The 20,011-nt window shown below is 36.9% G+C and overlaps 1 protein-coding gene across 1 annotated transcript in view; it reads right to left on the bottom strand.

Moving 5' to 3' along the window:
• LOC109087686 (plectin-like) overlaps positions 1 to 20,011 on the bottom strand; it is a 68,335-nt gene that overhangs the window by 33,462 nt on the left and 14,862 nt on the right. Inside the window, exons 2-9 of the mRNA XM_042771986.1 lie at positions 13,112 to 13,173; positions 10,648 to 10,662; positions 8,387 to 8,476; positions 6,535 to 6,612; positions 6,057 to 6,161; positions 4,217 to 4,383; positions 1,244 to 1,359; positions 995 to 1,101 (exon numbers count right to left, since the gene is read on the bottom strand). Of these exons, the coding sequence (XP_042627920.1) occupies positions 995 to 1,101; positions 1,244 to 1,359; positions 4,217 to 4,383; positions 6,057 to 6,161; positions 6,535 to 6,612; positions 8,387 to 8,476; positions 10,648 to 10,662; positions 13,112 to 13,173 (740 nt within the window). The remainder of the gene's footprint in view (positions 1 to 994; positions 1,102 to 1,243; positions 1,360 to 4,216; positions 4,384 to 6,056; positions 6,162 to 6,534; positions 6,613 to 8,386; positions 8,477 to 10,647; positions 10,663 to 13,111; positions 13,174 to 20,011) is intronic.

The raw sequence follows: 20,011 nt of genomic DNA, 5'->3' as shown, positions 1-20,011 counted from the left end.
ACCCGATGAGGGTCAAAAAGGGTCTCGATTCACCATATTTGAATGCATGCAAATGAATTTGTAAAGAACAAATGTTAATAATTTAATTGTGTGCCTTTTCTAAACACAAAAATAAAAAAAAGGTCCTTTATTGGCACTGATGGTTCAAAACTTCAACATCCAAGGAAACTTTTCATTGCACAAAAGGTTCTTTATAGAGGAAAAATGTTCTTTAGATCATTAAAATATTCTTTACACTAAGAACAAAAATGGCTCTTTTATATACTGTTCACTGAAAGACTCTTTAGGGAACCAAAAAAGGTTCTTCAAATCCCTTTTTGGGAACACTTTTTTTTTTCAAAGAGTGTATAGTTTTACACATCTTGGAATATAGTCATAGATCATTTTAGGAGCTCAACAGTCTTAAAGTGTGGTCATGTCGGCAATTGTTTGCATGCAAAAATAATCCATTGTCTACGGTTAACAGAGATGTATGAAGCACAGAAAGCACAAAAGTCACTAACAAACCAAGCATCTTTCTGTTGCTGAATGCATTGAATTTGCATAACCAACTTGAGCCTGAGCAAAACCTGTGTGGGGAACTTTTCGACTTTTCCATGACTGGATTTTCTCTGAACAACAGTAAATGTAACCTCTCTTCTAGTCCCCATTCACTGTGACTGTACTAAAAAGGAGCAGCATGAACATTCTGCTAAACTTCTCCTTTTGTGTTGCACGAATGAAATACAATCATGAGGTCTGGAATGAGTTGCTGAGTAAATGACGATCATCTTGTGATTGTCAGAGAGACTGGACACTGATGCTATTCAGCAGGAGTGTGGGAATGAGCAAGGGTAGGAAGCCTTAAGAAACCTCATTCATAAAACTGCTTCATTAGTTTTATTAGATTTGGTTCAACGTTATATTAACTGGACTATGTGCTGACTGCCTAAGTCTGGAACTGGGTTGTTAAGTGGGAATCACGTCATTTTGAAATGATGAGTGAAAAACTCACATTGACTTTGGCGCCGTCCTGGACGTCTGGGACACGGGGCATAGCATCGTAAAGGGAGGACACATAGGTGATGATGGACTTCTCATCAGGATGAGGCACATCCACATCTGCAATGGAAAGAATTTCAGTTTAATAAGCATTTTTTTTTGTGGGACTGAATTAAAACATTTAATCAGGATTTAGATTCAACACTGGATGTTAATATCTAATAACTTTCTTCAAAATCAACTTATAGCCCTTTAAAATTACCCTCTGGGTCAAGCAGTCGTGTGACCCCAAGTTCTCTCTCTGCCACTGAAAAAGCCTGTTCCAGGTTCTCCATGTTGGACTGGCGGTACACCTTCCCCATGTCGATGAGCCTGGGCCTGGTGAAATCAAGAGTAGCAAAAGAAAGTGTGTAAGAAATGCAGCATCAAAAGTTTAAATCACTTGAACACTCAACAAAAATGAATTGCAAATGCAATCTAATGCATAAAAAAAATGGTAAATTTTACAATAAAGTCACATTGGGTAAGATTAGTTAATGCATAAACTAACATTAACTAACAATGAGCGATACATTTGTCACAGTATTCATTAATCTTTCTTGACTTTGCTCCATTATCAGTTCATGATGGCTCACGTACAGTAAACATAAAAACATATACAACTTTTTATTTTGATAATGCATTTTTAAATGTTGAAATTAACAAAGGTTATTAAATTATTTAGAATTTGTTTTTGTTGTTGTTAGTTCATGTTAACAAATGAAACCTTACTGTATAATGTTACCAAAAAATATATAATGAAATCAGAATGACATCATTTTAAATCATTGGATTTGAATATCGCAGAATAAAATAAGTATACTAGTTGCCTAATAGTAGAGAGACATGATGAGTTCAGAGATGCAGGTAAAGTGACCACCTGCTCCATAAATCCCAAAAAAAAACATCTGTCTCCGGAGGGATGGAGCCATAACTCACATGCCATGAATACCAAGAGCTGGGAGTGTATCAAACTCAAACAGAGAGCGAACAAAGTCTACACACTTACACTGAATGATTCAAAACATCAAAATGATTCAAACATCAAAACCTTCAGCTTCTGCACCATACAAAAAAAGTGTTAGAAACTAAGCAAGCACCCAGTAATCTCTGTGATATGTATGCTGGAAGGCATGGCATAAAATTCTCCAGCGTGGTACTGAACCTCTTCCACTATGCTCAGCTCGTCCGTCCTGAAGCCTCCACGGATCTGCCTCAGGTCTCTCTCTGGTAAATGGCTCACTGAGCTCCAGTCCGGCCCGTATCCTGTCTGAGAGTCTCCGCTGGAGCCAGCGTCTGGACTCTGGGAGCCCCATCCGGAGTCCTCGGAGGGAATATCCTCGCACAGCATGACCACACGGTTCTCCACATCACTCGCAGAAGCCATGGTGCTGCTGGAGCTGGTGCGACGCTTCTTAAAGGACAGGCGCCTCTTCATGTTGAGCAACATCGTGGCCCAAAATATGTTTACATGCAATGCAATTCCAATTATATAACTCTTGAATTTCCAAATATTAATATCTCCCCTGCATGGTATTAGTTACTCTTCAGTTTCTGAAATCCATTTGTCTGTACTTGTAGTGTTGTTTTCTGGTTTGCAGGTGGTGCCTGTAAAAGCCTCTTCCTCATTTCTGAAAGGAGGCAGATCCTATGGGTGTTCCTGGCTGACAAAAGCATCAAATCCTCTCTCTTCATGTCAGGGTAATTTGGCCGTTCCCAAGTTTTGCAGGTACATGTTAATGTTTCAGAAAAGCTGCCCTGCGGGGAGTCTCCACTCCAACAGGCACCACACCTCACGGTATTTATCTTTCAGCCTTCATTGTGCATTTCATCTAAGACTATTTTCTCATTCAATATCTTCCTGCTCTCTTTTTTGTCTTCGCGTCTGCATACAGAACACACCCACATTACAGAAAAACTGCTTTCATTTAGCCTTGATCTGTGTGGCATGTGTGGACAGTTGTTTCCCACTTACAAAAATATATATCATTCATTTAAATGATGCTCATATCGTTACAAACCCATGTAGAACACAAAAGAATAAATTTTTAATGATCTATTCTACATGCTGCTCTTTCCAATGCACTTAAATCAGTTTGTGCCAACGAGCTGCAAAAACTTCAAAAAGCAGTCCATACAGCTTTGAGTTTTGATCTTAAAACTGTTTAAAAATTACATTAATCTATTTTAGCTTTTAAAACTGCTACTTATTGACCTTTACTGCTTCTTACTTAAAACATCCTGACTTCAATTTATATACTTTCTAGTGAGGCTTTCTCAAGCCAACATAAAGTTTGTCTTGAAAAACTTTTTTTTTTTTATAGTTGTCCTCTGCTGTAGTTCTCAAATCTCCTTTACATTTGCATACACTTCAAAATAAAGTGTCAAGGCACATCTAGTATATCTCTAGTATATCTTGGGCCCATCATCACCACTGTATATTCAACAGCTGCTCAGAACCTCTGCATTATATCTCTTTTGGTATTCATCGAAAAAGAAATGTCAGTAACACTTAAAGACTTTATGTATAATGCATTATAAAAGTATGCATAACGTACATTGTAATGCATTATATCTTTTCAAAAATAACTGCAACCAAAGTTAAAATGCATTATAATATTTGAATGTTTGGTTTTCTTGTTCTTTAATGCATTATACTTTCTAAAGGTGTAACAATGAATAGATAATGTATTTATAACTGGGATTACAATTATTCATGAGATCATACAATGCATTATAATGTGCATTATAAGGCATAATTAATGCATTAAAACTACTTTTACAATGCATTTTATATATAAAGGCTTTGTTACAGAAAAGTTCTTTGAAATGTTTGAACTTCAAAGGCTGGTTAAACTCTAGAAGCCTGCGAGTATAAACTGATTTGACTCGTCTGCGCTCAGAGCATTTATCTCCACAAAAATATGTGCTGAATTCAGATCAGAAGACTTTACTCCATGGCATCAATGACAAGTTTGATCGAGAGCGAAGCTAAAACTTGAGTCAGGTAGCACTTTTCTTTATTCCAACATTGCTAAAAGAAGGCTGTAATTTTGAGTACCAATGAGACTAATGATAAATATTATAAGGAAATATCAAGAAACACCAAAAAAAATATGAATTCTGTGACATTGCATGGTGACAACTACTACTTTAGCCAAACACCAATCCTGACATGTGGTACAAAGGCACTTACTCATGTTTGTGTATAACAGCGTTGAAGAGCTTTCCGTCCCTCCAGCTAGTGGTGAAGTTATCGCAGCGGATACCAGAGTAACCCTCCACCATCCGCTGAGACCAGAGGAGCAGCTTCTCCTTCGCTGACATATCATCCGACTGACCGTTCACCTGGATATCTGAAATCTGCCAGCCCAGAAAAATGAGTTGCATTGACATGCGGTAGCAGCAGCCGTATGTTTATCATATGCAAATCAATAAATAATCAAAGTGGTTGAGTTCTCAAACAAATTATAGTCATGCACTACAATAGCAATTCAGCCCCAATGAATACCATTGACCTCCTAGGACCCCTCTGAGACCTGTCATTATACTTAATCCATGAATAAGTGTAGCAAAAACAATGCAGTTCATTAAAGGAAAACCCAGTCAGCTTGGGCATTGGTTTACGGTCAGTATTGGGTAAGCTATATATGCTTGCCGAGCAATAAGCTCATTTTGAAGCATTTAAACAACAGTATCTGCCACAAGAACAACGGAGATCTCAAATAGAAAAACTTGGAAACACTGTGCATTTTTAGACTATATCTAGTTAATAAAACAAGCATTACACTAGATACTGTATGTATTTTCCTAGAAAAAAAGACAAGAACTATACTTCTGGCAACATTGAGAGATTCTGACAATCTGGTTTTGATGAATCAGTTACAAAACAAACCGTCTGAATATTTCAGTTGACTAAAATAAAAGTCAGACTTCCAGACAACAAACTCAAGACTAGAGGAGCGTGTCTGAATATTGCTTTTCAGTATTGTAATTGTGCATGTGCAATACAACATGCCATTGAAAACAGTGCACTTTTTTTTGCTACAATACTACGTTCGAAAAGTAGCTTCTTATTGAAAGCGGTGCTATTTTGATAACGCTTTCACAATGACTGATGTAGTACAGTTGCTTTTAGTTACTCACAAACACTGTTTTAAGGCTTCGATTTTAACGAACTATGGTGACCAAATGTGATATTTAAACTTAACTTTAAGGAAATTAACACCTTTTAAATATGCTGCTATTCTATCTGTATTTTTTAAAATTATATGTATATGTATATATATGTATATATATATATTTATATAAATCTCTGCTCATGAGACTCTCTTCTTGGTCAGGCTACCTCCATAAAGAGAAAACTCCATCACTTCATGAAGAAGTCAGCAGTACACAAGCAACACACACACATAAACAAACCCCACTACTTCTGCACAAAAAAGAAATACTGCAAACAAACTTATTTTATATTAAATTCCCCGAAAAACACTGGAAGAACATACTCAAGAAGCACAATCAGCTGAATTTGTGTCAGTCTCCTGGCAGCTGTATTGTGACAGTTTTTTTTTTTTTTATTGTGAGTTTTTATATTGTTTGAGGTGGAATAAATCAGGGTGTGGTTGTAATTGAACCTTGAACAACAGCTTCACGTAATTTAGATCTACAAAGCATCCTGGATATTAGATTATGAAATTAGATTAGATCAGAGACTCACAATTCCTCATGGCGCCTAAGACACTGAACAGATTCGTCAAGAGAATCAAACAAACTGCTTCATTTTCACATTCTAAGACTGCTGTGGTTGGATCATAATGGATATTCCTGATTAAAGTAGAATTTAAAACAACAAAAACAACATTTTATTGCATGAGGCAGATACTGGTTTGAAGCAAAAACGATTGACCCTGTTGAGGTTTGATTGGAAATCATAAAATCGATATGACCCAAAGAATGAATTGGATCTGATTAATTAGACCAATTTGGAGCCCAGGAGGAGGAGGAGGAGGTAAATGGTATGGGAACTCAACACTGACAGAACAGGAGACCTGGAAGTGGAGGATGATGGTCCATATGAGACCCAGTGTCAGCTTCGGGTTCCCGTCGGCAATGTCATCGTTCCTGATATTCACCAACTTCACCTGTGATTTACAGAGAACAGCAGCATTTCACATTTGAGTTTAAGATGAATTTAAATGATTACAGTACTTCCGTGAAACACTCAAGGAGGCATTTAAAGCAAAATACCCATGTTGCTCTTTTCCACACCATGAAAGTGAACTGTTACAAGGACTGATGATGCAAATGGCTTTTTACAATTCTTTGATGGTCAGTTTTACGTGACCAGAATATGGTCTCAATTAACTTTCACTTTATGTAAGGGAGCAGCTGGGACAATCTGCTAAATGTCTCCTTTGGTAATCCATGGATGAAAGAAAACAAACGAGGTTGAATAAGGACAATAAGGTCAAACTATCCTTTTAATTTAGTTTGTAAGTTGAGATGTTCTCGTACCTGCCGGTGTCTGAGGAAATCCAGTGCTATCTGCACATTCTGCAGTTTGTGGAATCGCATGCGTCCTCTCTCACGAGGCTGTGGAGACAGATAGAGAGTGAATAAGACACATGACATTGTTGACAGAAAGGATGAGACTGAGATGTGTCCTTGACTGCCCAGAGAAGCCTCTTTGGAAGGTCTAATTGAAGGAAGAATGAAAAACAAGATGACCTTTATGAGCTCGCTAAGAAAAGACATCAAAGACCCAATGAAATCAAAGCATTGTGTTTTGGGGGTTTTTACTCCATGTCTGCTAGCATTGAGGACATCTGTATGCTAGGTGACAGAAAAACTAAATCTGCATTTAAAATATGCCACGCCCCAACTTCCTGTTTCAGTAGGAAATACGTCAAAACAGATAATGCAATTTAAAAAAAAATTATAAAATGCACATTGAGTCATTTCATGGGGTCTTCAAGACTATTTGACAGAAGTGATGGTCTTGTGGCTTTAGGGATGTAACATGGTATAATGTTGTGGATGAATACTAAATACTGAATCCAAAAAAAAAAAAAAAAAAAAAAAAAAAAAAAAAATTACATTACAGGAAATAACTCAAGACATCTGACTCGCCAAACACACTCCAAGAGTTTGCAAACATGTTTTTATGAGCTGAACAACTTAAACTTAAAAAAGCACGTCTTGCACAAACGTGTTGTTCTGCACTTATAATCAATTGTACATATATTGCTTCAAAATAAATGTGGATTTATTTGGCAGTCACTTAGATATAATTCATTCGCTGTATCTTTCACACACCCAAACCATGACGAGGTTCAGATAGATGGTGTCATAAAGAGAAACAGCGCCAGTCATGCGCAAGCGGAACCGATTAAGAGTAAATGAAACAGGGCTACTGCAATGTTATTCAGAACAGTCAAATTCCAAAATAAAAGTCCCTCAAATCAGAAGCAAATACATGCTTTATTAAGAAAATAATGTATTTTTTTTGCACAACATAGCTTAGGTTTTTAAATTTAATTTTTATTTATTTATAAAAATCTAAATATTTAGCTGCCAAACTGTTGAATATAAGTAAATGAAACGGCTACTGTAATGCTATTTTTTTTCTTTCAAATAAAATCCCTAGAATTAGAAGAAAAAAATTGCTTTTTTTTTTTTGCAAACATCTTAAATCTTTACATTTAGAATTCTTAATGAAGTCTCTCAACATTTATCTTCCAACCTGCTGAATAATTACCCTTATTACTTTAATCAGCTGAGATACCTAGCATTTTATAATCTTGAGACATACTGTAGCATCAAAGTAAAAAACAAACAAGACTACAGCAAGACTGCTGGACGTGACATCATGCACAGGCCAGCCACAGTGAGTGACCCATGCCAATGAAGCATCTACATCACTCACCAACCGCACGCTCCGCACAACGTCCCGCTCCCTCGGCTTGACAAAATAAGTGTAAAGAGAGCAGACAGAAGTCAAAAGGGCAAAGGTCAGCAAAGAGACGGTGGGTCAGGGTCAAAGGAAGGTGGAATGAAAGGCAGAGAAAGAGTCAAGGAGGCGCCACACAGAATTAAAAGAAAAGCCAAAGAGTGAGGTTAATGTCTGAGCTACAGCCAAGAGATTAAGCAGTTTGATGGGAAGATGTCAAGAATTTTTCTGGAATATCTGAACCCAGTGTTTTGGGTGTGATTCAACAAAACGTATTTCAAATTGGAAGACGTATTCCAAGGCATCACAAAAAAAAACCGTTGGGTTTTTTAACCTGAAGTCCTTTACAAGAACTTTGAATTTTGTCAACACTCACCACCATCTCTCAGGAGAAGAAATAAACAAAGTAACACTCACCAGCGTCTCTCCGGAGAGGACCTCCAGAAGGGAGATCAGGTTATGTCCATCTCGGAGATCTTCATACAGGTCATTCACATGACGCTGAGTCTGAGAAAAAAAAAGAAAAAAAAAAGAGAAAAAACAATCAATTCATCATCCCTGCAGAAAGAAAACAACAATCTCACAAGAAAAATATGTGAGTGAAAACCCAATTCTAAAGATTTCATTCCTCAATCACAATGCTGACTGTCTGAAACAAATACTAAACTTACAAACCTAATCCTAACCGTTGTATTGTGTTTGTAGCACTTGCTGATTACTGCTCGATGCGATCAGTTTCATCCATGATTCGTCTGAATGTTGAACTTTTATTGCATGATTTGGATAACCAATGATATTCAGGTTTGCACTTAATTAGTTTGGAGTACAAATACACATAACCAGAATTTCCACTTTTGGTTATTTTATTGACAACATTTTGCCATAATTCACCCATTCTCATGTATATGAATATATATTTCCCTCACATAAAACACAAAATTAGATGTTAGGCAGAAACACTGAGCTTCTAGGTTTTTTTTCTTCCATTCAAGGAAAGTGAATGGTGAGGTCACTCTCCAAAAATAGAACTGACATGCCACAATCCAAGTCTTATTTGCAGTCACACATATTCCAATTGACTTTTTAAGGTAGTTTTTTTGTCCTTTTTAGAGCTTGCCAGCTTAAATCCATATCCGCTGTTCTTGTACAGGATAAAAACAGAAGCATAGACATTCTCCCTAACGTGTAATTTTGTGGTTAAATGAAAACAGAAAAAAAGTTTTTGAACCAATGATCATTTTTGGGTATCTGAAACAGTTAAGACTCCAGAACTGGGCAGCTCAAGCAGGGACTCTAAACACAAGTACAGTATGTAGAGTATGTCTCTCGTTAAGAGGGCGGAGACCTGAATTCAAAGTGATTGATTTGCGTTTTGCTCAGTGAGTACAGGACAGAGCAACGCATGGCTGCAGGCAGAAGAGCGGCTCACCTGCCTCACCACAAAACCATCTGTGACAAATGATTTATTGAGTGATAGAGTTTAACATTTAATTCTGAAGCTTTTCTAAATCAGCCACTCAATCACTGTACAGCTGGTTTATAAAAAAGGTTCTCTGCTTCGATTATAATAAAATATATATACTGATTTTTGGTGGATGACAGATCATGCAGCTTCACTGCTGCAAGACACTCAGCTCTCAGCAGCTTGCTTTAAAATCCTAAAAGTGACTGTTCTGTGATCATTTATTCACCCTCACGTTGTTAAGTGTTATTTTAGTATCATTGATATATAGTGCAGGTTTTGATATTTTAATTTAGCCTGTATTTTTTATTTTCTGCTTTCAATATAGTTTTAGTTCAAGTTTTAGTAATTTTGTTGTTTGTCTATGAAGTTTTTATTATTTTTTATTTATTGGTTTATTTTGTTATTATTATTAGTACCATACATTTGGGTAAAACTAAGTTAAAATGAGAAATGTTGAGAAATATAGCTGAAATAAATTTTTTAATTAATTTCCATTACCTTTATTTTATTTCAAGTAACAGATTTTTGTTTGTTTGTTTGGGCTAGTTTTTTTTATATATATATATTTTATTTAAACTATAATTGCAAACAAATCTGTCAAGTTTCAGGAAGGATAAAATAACAAAATAAAAGTATATATATAATATATAAGTACTCCAGAAGTTGAAAAGATCTACATTTATTCAAAGATTATCTGCTGAGATCATGAAATCAAAAATCTATGGCAAACTGCATTGTGCCAAATGTGACACAGAAGTTTAAATGTGGAATGGAAAATAATAGTTTTTAATAGTGTTATAATGTTGTTGTTGTTTTGGTCCATATTGAGTTTGACAGTCAAGGTCACAGAAAAACAAAAATATATGGAAAAATAACTGCATATGGGTTTTGAAGAACATGACAGGTGAATGAATGATGACAGGATTTGAGGATCAACTGTTCTTTAACTAATAGTGTAACACATGGAATGGAACATGGAACAACATTGCTTCCTATAATCGAAGTACAATGACAAAAAGTACTCTTTTGCTGCAGATTTCTATGCTGCAGTGCATGAGACTAAAACTAATGGCAACCAATGGATCATTTTCAAGCTGTGAGCATCGTTCTATATTCCTCATGTGACAGCAGAAGAGCCTCGGGGAGGACAGGGGCACTGAACATGCGTGTGAGAGAGCAGAGCATGCTGGGACATGCAGACAGAGGGACCTACCTCAGCTCTCCGGTGCTGGACGAGGAGGAGAGAAGAGCACAGACAGATGAATGGAGTTACATTGATAAGAAATGGAAGAAAGAAGTGAAAGTTGAATGATGAAGGACAACATTAAGATTAATATGATTTAAAAACTGATGCTGAAATGACTGAAGTTATATGACTGAAAACTCATTGCGGCTTCCACCGGAAAATAAAAATCAAAGCTTTTCTATCATGAAAACTTAACATCTCATTTAGTTAAATACTGTTAAACCTTCAGGAACACTCACTAGAAATTTTCTAAAATTTGTACTAAATTTTTTACAAATATCAATAATATATCAAATGTTCAGTATTGCCTTTTATCTATTATATTTATTATATTTTATGCACTTTAAACCTCTTAATATAAAGCAGCTGTAAGCATTGGGTAAATGAGGAGTTTTATGTATCTGCTGTATGTAGTGGAAGACAAAGCACAATAGACAGAAGCTACCGAAGTCTAAAGATAAGCCAAATTGGCATTGCCTCTGAACCTCAGCTCGATAAAATCAACTGAATAAAACCTCCAGCTTATTTTCTTTCACAATAACATCTATTCATCCAACTGAAAGTTAAATGTCAAAGTGAAGTGTAGCCACAAACAAGCAGGAAAGCAGAGCTCATATTGAGCCACTAGAGGTCTCTGTTGATGCATTGATTGTCAGTAAATATGACTGAACACAACCACAGAACCTCACACACAAATCATGCTGTCTATTACGATGGCAATGAGTTTCATCACAATCAATGACACTTTGCAGTCTCACATTGGCAAAACACCAATACTGCCCTAACCAACATATGGATAATAAGTCTTATTTGTAACATCTATCTCCATATTTTCAATCATTAGCCCATGTTTTCCTCACACATATTCAGCTCAATCAGCACAAAGCAATAAAACCCTCTAATAAGTGCTAGATAACAGCTGATGACAGGGACAAACCACAGCGCAAACTGTTTTTGTGATCTCTAAGAGTTTGTCAAGGTCAAACTCAAACATTAAGTCAGCAAATATAGATGTGTCGGTGTAGATAACAGCCAGACTATTATATAATAAGGGCTTGTATTTGATAGTACAAAGGGTGAAAATATACTCAGTGTTTGTAGTAAATACAAATGATTTGAACATTTGCTGCCAAGTAAAATTATTGGTTTATGTAGGTGTGCCCTGGATGAATGCACATCGTAAAATCACTCAGAAAAATAGAGAGTTTTATAACTTTGTGTATATAATTAATATTGTATCATACTGAATATGATATGCATGCTGCAAACTGAATCCAGATGTTCTTGACATGCAGGTTTGTCTTATATCAGCTCTTTTGTTCTGGAGGGGTCTTGTGTTTTTCCTCCTCTATGGTGAATGAACAGGCTTGATTGATTTGTACAAGTGCTAATAACCTTCAGTCTTGTCCAGCGTTACATTTTCATTATCTTTTGTTTGGATTTTCAACACCCCCCTTTCTGCCTAAATACTAGATATTTCCGACTAGACGATGATTAACGAGCTGTGTGTAGATTTATCACTTGTGTGGACAGGATATGATCTGTCCCTAACTAAAAGAATACATACAGAAGTCATATTCAGCCCAACAGCTGTTATGCCTCCCAAAAAGGAAGAGACTTTAAGATGAGTACACTAGTTTCTAAACTGGGTGTTGTGACATCGTGGTTAAAAATTGTACTGGTACTGTACTGGTAACTGGGTTGGCAATACAGTAGTAGTATTAGTAGCAGTAGTAATATGGGTTGACACATGATTATCTCTCTAGTATTATCTCTCTGTCGTGGTTATAATCACATGACATTGCAGTGCTGCACTGTAATAAAAGATGATGTGTTTTTGAGCCTTTCTCAAAGCGATGTTACATCATTAGAGTGCAATAAAACATGAAAGAACTCGATACTCGAACACTGTTCCGACTACGATTATTATAGCTAACTGAAATTAAAACTAAAACTAAAGCCATAAAAAACATCATTTTTGTTGCTTGAAATAGTTGATGTACTAAAACTGAAATAAAATTGTACAATTATATAGTTATATTTGGGGAAAAATTTTTGACAAATGACAAAAACTTAAAATTACTAAAGCTCGACTTAAAATTCAAATGAAAATAGAAAATAAAAATTTTGAAACCAAAGAATCTCAATGATACTACAACAACACTTTTTTAACCTAACTATTTATTTTTCAAGGTTTTTTAAATGATTGATAACTGACTTGTCTTAAATAAGTGTGGGTTTTACTGTACATTAGTTAGGCTATTATTAGTTTTTATATCAAACATTATTTCCATTAAAACAACATTGTGATATCAGTTTTAAAAGCTTAAAGTTTGAAAGATGATAGATAGATAGATAGATAGATAGATAGATAGATAGATAGATAGATAGATAGATAGATAGATAGATAGATAGATAGATATGAATGTACCTTTATTAAGTGTTTGTTCACCCATTTTGTGAAAGTCTTCTTCTGCACTTTGTCCCGTTCATCTGCAAAAAAATAAATAAATAAATTAAACACAATTCAGCAGTGTACAGAGTAAATATATGGATATGAAGGAATTTAAGTGTGTCTTTTTATTAATTTAGATTTTTGTAAAGTTTAAAATGCTAAATCCCTATAGATAAGCAATTCACAGGTTCATTTCACTGAAAGTGCAATACCGTATCTCAGCCCAGAACAACACTGATGCAACCACTACTGTGAGTGTGTTTCAAACCTGACTGTTTAACAAAGAAACCGCCGAACTGAAGAGAGAAGTGCAACAAATTAAAACCCAATGAGAATGCTTTTTTTTATCAGTTCTTTTTGTGTATGAATGCCTCACATCTCCTACCAAACTATTAAATCCCAGCAGCACTGAGGCACACCCATGTGAGGAAGCCTGGGTAAAGCTGGAGAGTAATGACTGCAGGAGATGTCTAGGCAGCTCCATTGTCAAGTAAAGACAGAGCGCAGGTTCGGAGGGAACATTGTGAGGCCTCAGGCTGGGAAAATTCACCATGAAGGCAAAATAGCTTTAATAGCTAAGTGTGCATCACTCGTGACTAACCGAACACCACAGACACACCCGCAGCCTGCAGAATCATGTTCCTTCAGCAGCGTGAAACACAAGAGAACACGATCCACACTGCTGCCTCATACAAATTACCAACACTTGCATCTGTCACCATTACTAAAGAACTTGGACAACACTGCAGCTCTGTGTTGTTCAGAGAAAGGCTGTAATTTGAAGCGGCATGCTCACATTAAGGGTTAAAGTTAGTAAGGTTGCTAGTAAAGCTGAACACTTTTTCTATTAGATGGCCTTAACTACAGAACTATGCAATTAACCATTTGATACATACATGGTGGTGTATTGTAATTACATTTAAAGTACTCTAAAGTCAAGGTGAAAAAAATACACATTTGTGGGGAAAAAAAAATCTATTTGTATAGAAAAATACACAAAACAGCATGCATAAGCATGGAAAATAAGAGTCTATGATAGATATTTTGATGTACCTCTTTCTGGGAGCAAGTACAAAACTTGCTGTAAACGCCAATATTAGAGTTTGTCAAATCACAACTAGGATTGGGAAGATGATTGAACCTGAAGAGACCAAACTTGAACTGATGGCATCAGCTGCACAGGACATCCCAACACCATCCCTGATTTGAAGGATGCTGATGACTGATCATGCTTCGACGGTGCATTTTGCAACAAGGACTGAAAGACGTTTAAAGATACAACAGAAATCAAGCAATCCTGAAGAAATGCATGAGCCAAAACATAGAGCAAACGCCAAACTCTTACCTATCCCACACCTAAATCCAATTCATTTATGCTTCTGTGGAATCAAATGTTCTCCATTCAATACTTGGAGCAATTTTTGTCAAGTACAACAGGATACTTCACTGCATAATATGACAGACAATTGAAATATGTTTGCTGAGTGATTCAGACCCACACAGACGCGCCCGCAGGACTAATGCTTCTGTTGGGTGGAGCACGATGAGAATATTATGAAATATTATTACCATGGTGAATATCAAGGGTTGAGGCAGTAAACCTTGACCTCTGTCATTAATGTAAGACTTCCCTTTAGTGTTTGAAGAGTCTGCGGGTTATGATGTTGATGTGGATGATTATGAGCACCAGTACGGGGGTCGTCGACAGATCTTTGTCCTTTGACCACCGTTCACTGCTTTCTATCCTCTCACACGTATAAAGTTACAGCGCTAATGTTTAAACCAACGCCCTTGTGATTCAGCGCACAACTCCTGCCCTCTGGGGGGGGTGAGGCATGCGCATAAAACTGATTTTTTATCCACTGATATTTAATGCAGTGATATGTATACAGATACAGTATCAAATGCACTTTCTCTGTTTGCTCACCACTGTTCGCTGATGACATATTGAACGAGCCAATCAGGTGCAGGACTGTGACGACAAGACAACAGAGAATGTCGCCTCAGTCCCACTTAACACATCTTTACACTGGTAAATATAAGTCATCTATTGAAATATTGAGGAAATGGCCTTTTGAGACAGCTTCTGTATGAGATTTTTTATAGTGCAAATTAAAGGCACCAGTGCAGAGCAATGACATTTTGCAAACACTATAAAGCTAGTGATAAACCTTAGGTTGTTCATTACAGATCTCATGTAAAATATTTTATAATAATGTCTAATGTAATCCTGTTTGCTCACAAGACTGCAATCAAAAACCATGTACATGTATTAATACACTGAGGGGCGAAAAATCCTAGATTTCCCGAACCCTAGACTGACATTGGAGGAAGCTGGGACATATGCAAAAAAAAAAAATAATGTATATATACTGAAAGATATATACATACATAGTCATTTTTTAGTCAAATATATATAAAGCAAAGTTGCATAAGGCATTAAGACTTGTTCTCAGAGAATATATCTTGAATGAAGGTCCAAAGTTAGGGTCTTAATCTTACACAGTTTCACTTCTCAATCAAATTGATCTTGTTTTACGAATGGGTTACACTTTATTTCGATAGTCCACTTTAGACATTCTACTAACTGTAAGTAACTTTGCAACTAACTCTCATTGGAGTACTAGTAGACTGTTAGGTTAGGGTTGGTAGAATAAGTTGACATGTACTTGTACTTGTAGACAGTGGAATGTCTAGTGTTACCTAAGAATTTTCCAATAACTTTAAAAGTAGAAACCACGACAAAAAGTCTGATTGATTCCCTGACCATAAATCTGTGACCTAGAGATCTGACTCTTACAAAGAAGAAATTGCTCTTCCAACATGAGCAGGTGTATCAGAAAGCTTTCCTAAGTACCTTTCCTGCCTTCCAAGGCTTTCAGCATTCCCTGATAGGGCAAGTCTTCTGAAGGGATCCTCTCCCTCTCCAGGCTGTCAGCCGAATATTCCCTCCGTCTCTGTTGCGAACTCATCTCCTTTATGTCACGCTAATACAGAGTCACAAACCGCAGCTCTTTACAAGCTCCTTATCTTCACTTCTCCAAGTGAAACGTTGCAGCGATGTTCCCGTTAAGACTCTCTGTTCTGCTTTCTTTATGTTTAATTACTGCTGTCCATCTTCAAGCTCTTGTAAATGATGCCTCCAGCTACAGGTTGTGGGTCTGCTCTTGTGCCGTTCTGACTGCAGAGAGACATGGAGGGCATTGCGGGATACGCTTGGCCCCGCCTCAGCCCTAAATTGTCATGTTGGTGGAGCGGAGGCAGGAAGAAGAAGGTGTGTAATCAGGGAAAGTGAGTGGGAAGGTGTGTCCGCCAGCATGCCTCATCTAGAATCCCACACCCTCTCCAAACACACACACACACACTAACTCATCAGAGTCTCTCAAGAATAACGCAACAGGAAGCCGAGAGTGGAGAGTTGTGTAAGTTCACGCGAAACAGAGTGCTAAACGAGTGTGTAGAACTGATCAAAAGAGTCATTATGGGAACACGATTGCACAAAGATGCTCTAAAACTACTCATGCCAATAGACATCACACACACACACACACACACACACACACACACACACCTCTTTAATGATTTACCACTGTGACATACCTGAGCGGTTGGGCAAGTATGAGTAACTGAGGCAGGGTGTGGCTCTGGGATGGGCCGCTCAGGTCTACACACGCTGGAGATTAACAGTAAAATACATAACCAGAGGCTGCTAAATTAACAGTCAGGAATACAAAGAAAACTCTTTATAAGAATAATTTCTTTCCTGTATGCATGAGTGGGTGCTTATGTGATCGTGCTGAACCTGCACGTGCACCGTCTTCCATCACTAATGAGAGGGAAGCTGTAAATAAAAGAAAATACTATTTCAGTCTATCCATTTCAATATTTCACATGAATTCCGTGTGTTACTCGCAATTTCTCTCACAACAGGTGACGAGCGACAGCTCTGCTCATGTCATAAAGACATAAACCTAGAGATCAGAAGATAAAGATGAGGATGAGGCGTTCATCACACGCTCATCATCTGAACAGACCCACACCTTAAACTTTGAGAAGCTGCTCGGATGACAATCTGTTTAGGCTCGCTGGACTATAACAGTCTGAACATGACAGTGTTTGCAGGAGTGTCTATCTTTTACGAGATCTGACATACTCGTTAGCGGATATGGAAGCTGACACCTTCATTTTATAGACGTCTCAATGTCTGTTGATACAGAAGAAAGTATTGAGGTGTGGCACAAAAAACTACCAACACCTACAACAGCATTCACAACCCTTTTTTACATTTTCTTCAGTTTATGATTTAAGATAATTACGGATGCATTAAACTGATCAAAAGTGACATAAAAAACATTTATAATGTGACAAAAGATTTCTATTTCAAATAAATGCCATTCTTTTGAACTTTCTATTCATTTGTGAATCCTGAAAAATAAAATGCATCACAGTTTCCACAAAAATATTGTCTTATTTCAACATTGATAATAATCAGAAATGTTTCTTGAGCAGCAAATCATCATATTAGAATGATTTCTGAAGATCATGTGACACTGAAGACTGGAGTAATGATGCTGAAAATACAGCTTTGATCACAGGAATCAATTACATTTTAACAGATATTCACATAGAGAACAGCTTCTTTAAATTGTAATAGTGTTTCATAATATTACATTATAATATTGACTGACTACTTTTATATTTACACAAGTATGTAACCTCATATTAGCTCTGACCAGCCTTATTTAATGACAGGGGCCTTTCTGTTTATGAAGCTTATTATCTTATAATTAAATCATTTATTATAGACCTATTCACATGTATAATTACTAGACAATTGATTAAAATTGGTAAATTATATAATGATATTGATAACTAATTTAACCAAAAAAAGAAAAAGAAAAAAGAAAAAAAGAGTATTTCTGCTGATTGCAAAGACACATTTATGTGATTCTATTTTATGTGTTTTTAGCAAAGTTGCCTACAAGATTACCAGCAGTTTCCATACGGCATGACATCATTCACAGACCAGCTGATACTTCATGCACACAAAAAGACAAGAGCTGGCTGAGATCTGATTGGCCGGATTAACAATGAGCACTTCTGAAGGCCAAGCCATAAGACATGACCTCACGAGATACACGGCTTTATACAAATGCAGCCTTTGAAGATGTTCAAGAGCTTTGTTTGAGACACGTGACACCCTTCAGCACACCCATATATTTAGATGAGCCCGTCCTTAAATGACATCTAAAACAAAACTTGCAAAAACTGTGCTTGGTTCTCGGCCAGAGCTGCAATATAGAACAGGCTTTATTCCAACAGTCAAGTCTACACAAGACGAATCATTCACACGCGCAGGGTGAAGCATGATGGACTTTTTGAATCAGTTTCAAGTATTCATCTTCAGCCTCACATACACACACCCCAGATCTTGCTATGAACCACATGCACACCAGACTGCTCTGGATCGGAGGTCAGATGAGAAGATGCAGCTAAAAGTCAACGTGAGCAAAAAGTTTGCATATGTGTTTTTTGTTATTAGTAGTCTTTTATGGCTCATATAGTATTATTTAGAGGATATGGATGAAAAAAAAAAAAAAAAAAACAGCAAATTTTTTATTCAGAGGCCAAAATTGAGCAAAAATATGCATATGCTGATATTTACATGGACTAAAAGTAAGAATAAATTCTGATGCTCGTAATGTAAATCAATGAGATCTTTGTATACAAAGTATTGTGACATAAAATGATATAAATATCAGTCATTACTCTGTATCTCCAATAATGTGTCTCAGTAAGATGAGATTTAAATGATCCAAGCATATAATGCAATGCAATCCAAAAACATGATTGATGGAGAATCAAGTAAAGCTGAGCTTCTTCAGTCCAGTAAGTGTTCATCGGGAAATATTACTGCAGTTATTCTGACCTTTACTTGATCAAAATCAGTCAAGATTTGACAGCAGAAAGACACATGAAGCTCTAGCTGAAGGAGGACAACAGAACAAATACACTAAAATAACTCAGACAAGAAACAACCAAACATACAACATAATACATACAGTAAAGCTTAATCCAAAAAGACCTTTTAAAAGTTTAACAGCAAAGTTCTGATCATGTTGATCATTTAAAGGCCTTAGAAATGTGATCCACTAAGCTTTACGGGGTTAAGCAATCATGTCCCCTCCAGTACAGGCAGAGTTGAGAGTGTATAGAAGCCACCTGGAACATCACAGATACTTCAAAGATAATGAGACTGATGTTGGTAACTCCACACATTCCCGTGTTAGGTGTAACCAAACCACATTAGCTGTGAAAGTGCCTCCCAATCTTTCTCTCTCTCTCTCTCTCTCTCTCCCTGTGGATCTGTGTGTGTGTGTGTCTCTGCGTGTGAGAGCGTGTAGAGGGATGTGTGTGTGTCTGTGTGTGTGTCATGCCCGGAGAGAGAGGAATGTGCACACATCTGCTTTGATCACAGACACACCCTGTCCTTCCCAACCAGAACAACACGGACACCTGAGCGCTTTTTCTCCTGCTCCATAACATGCTCGTACTTTTTTATGGGATTTTCCATTCACTCAATTCTGAAAGCAGAGGAGCATTACAACTCCAACTGGAGTTTTGCATGGAGCATCAGTGCTTATCTAAATGTTGTGATAGTCAGCACTGTGGAAATCCCAGTTTAGCTGGAGATTCACAACAGAACATCAACAGCAGCAGCTGAGATCTAAAATAACCCATTAGAGCTTCTGCTCGTCTTAGCCAGCATGGAAAACAGACGGAGCTGCCAAACACTTCTGCAAACTCACTCACAGGCCTCTTGAAAATGATGACATGCACTTCAAACGTGTAATATAAGACACATATTAAAGTCAT

Source organism: Cyprinus carpio, chromosome A16, assembly GCF_018340385.1.
Source record: "Cyprinus carpio isolate SPL01 chromosome A16, ASM1834038v1, whole genome shotgun sequence".
Taxonomy (NCBI): Eukaryota; Metazoa; Chordata; class Actinopteri; order Cypriniformes; family Cyprinidae; genus Cyprinus; species Cyprinus carpio.
The sequence above is the reverse complement of the archived record's forward strand: the minus strand, read 5'-3'. Positions and strand labels throughout refer to the sequence as shown.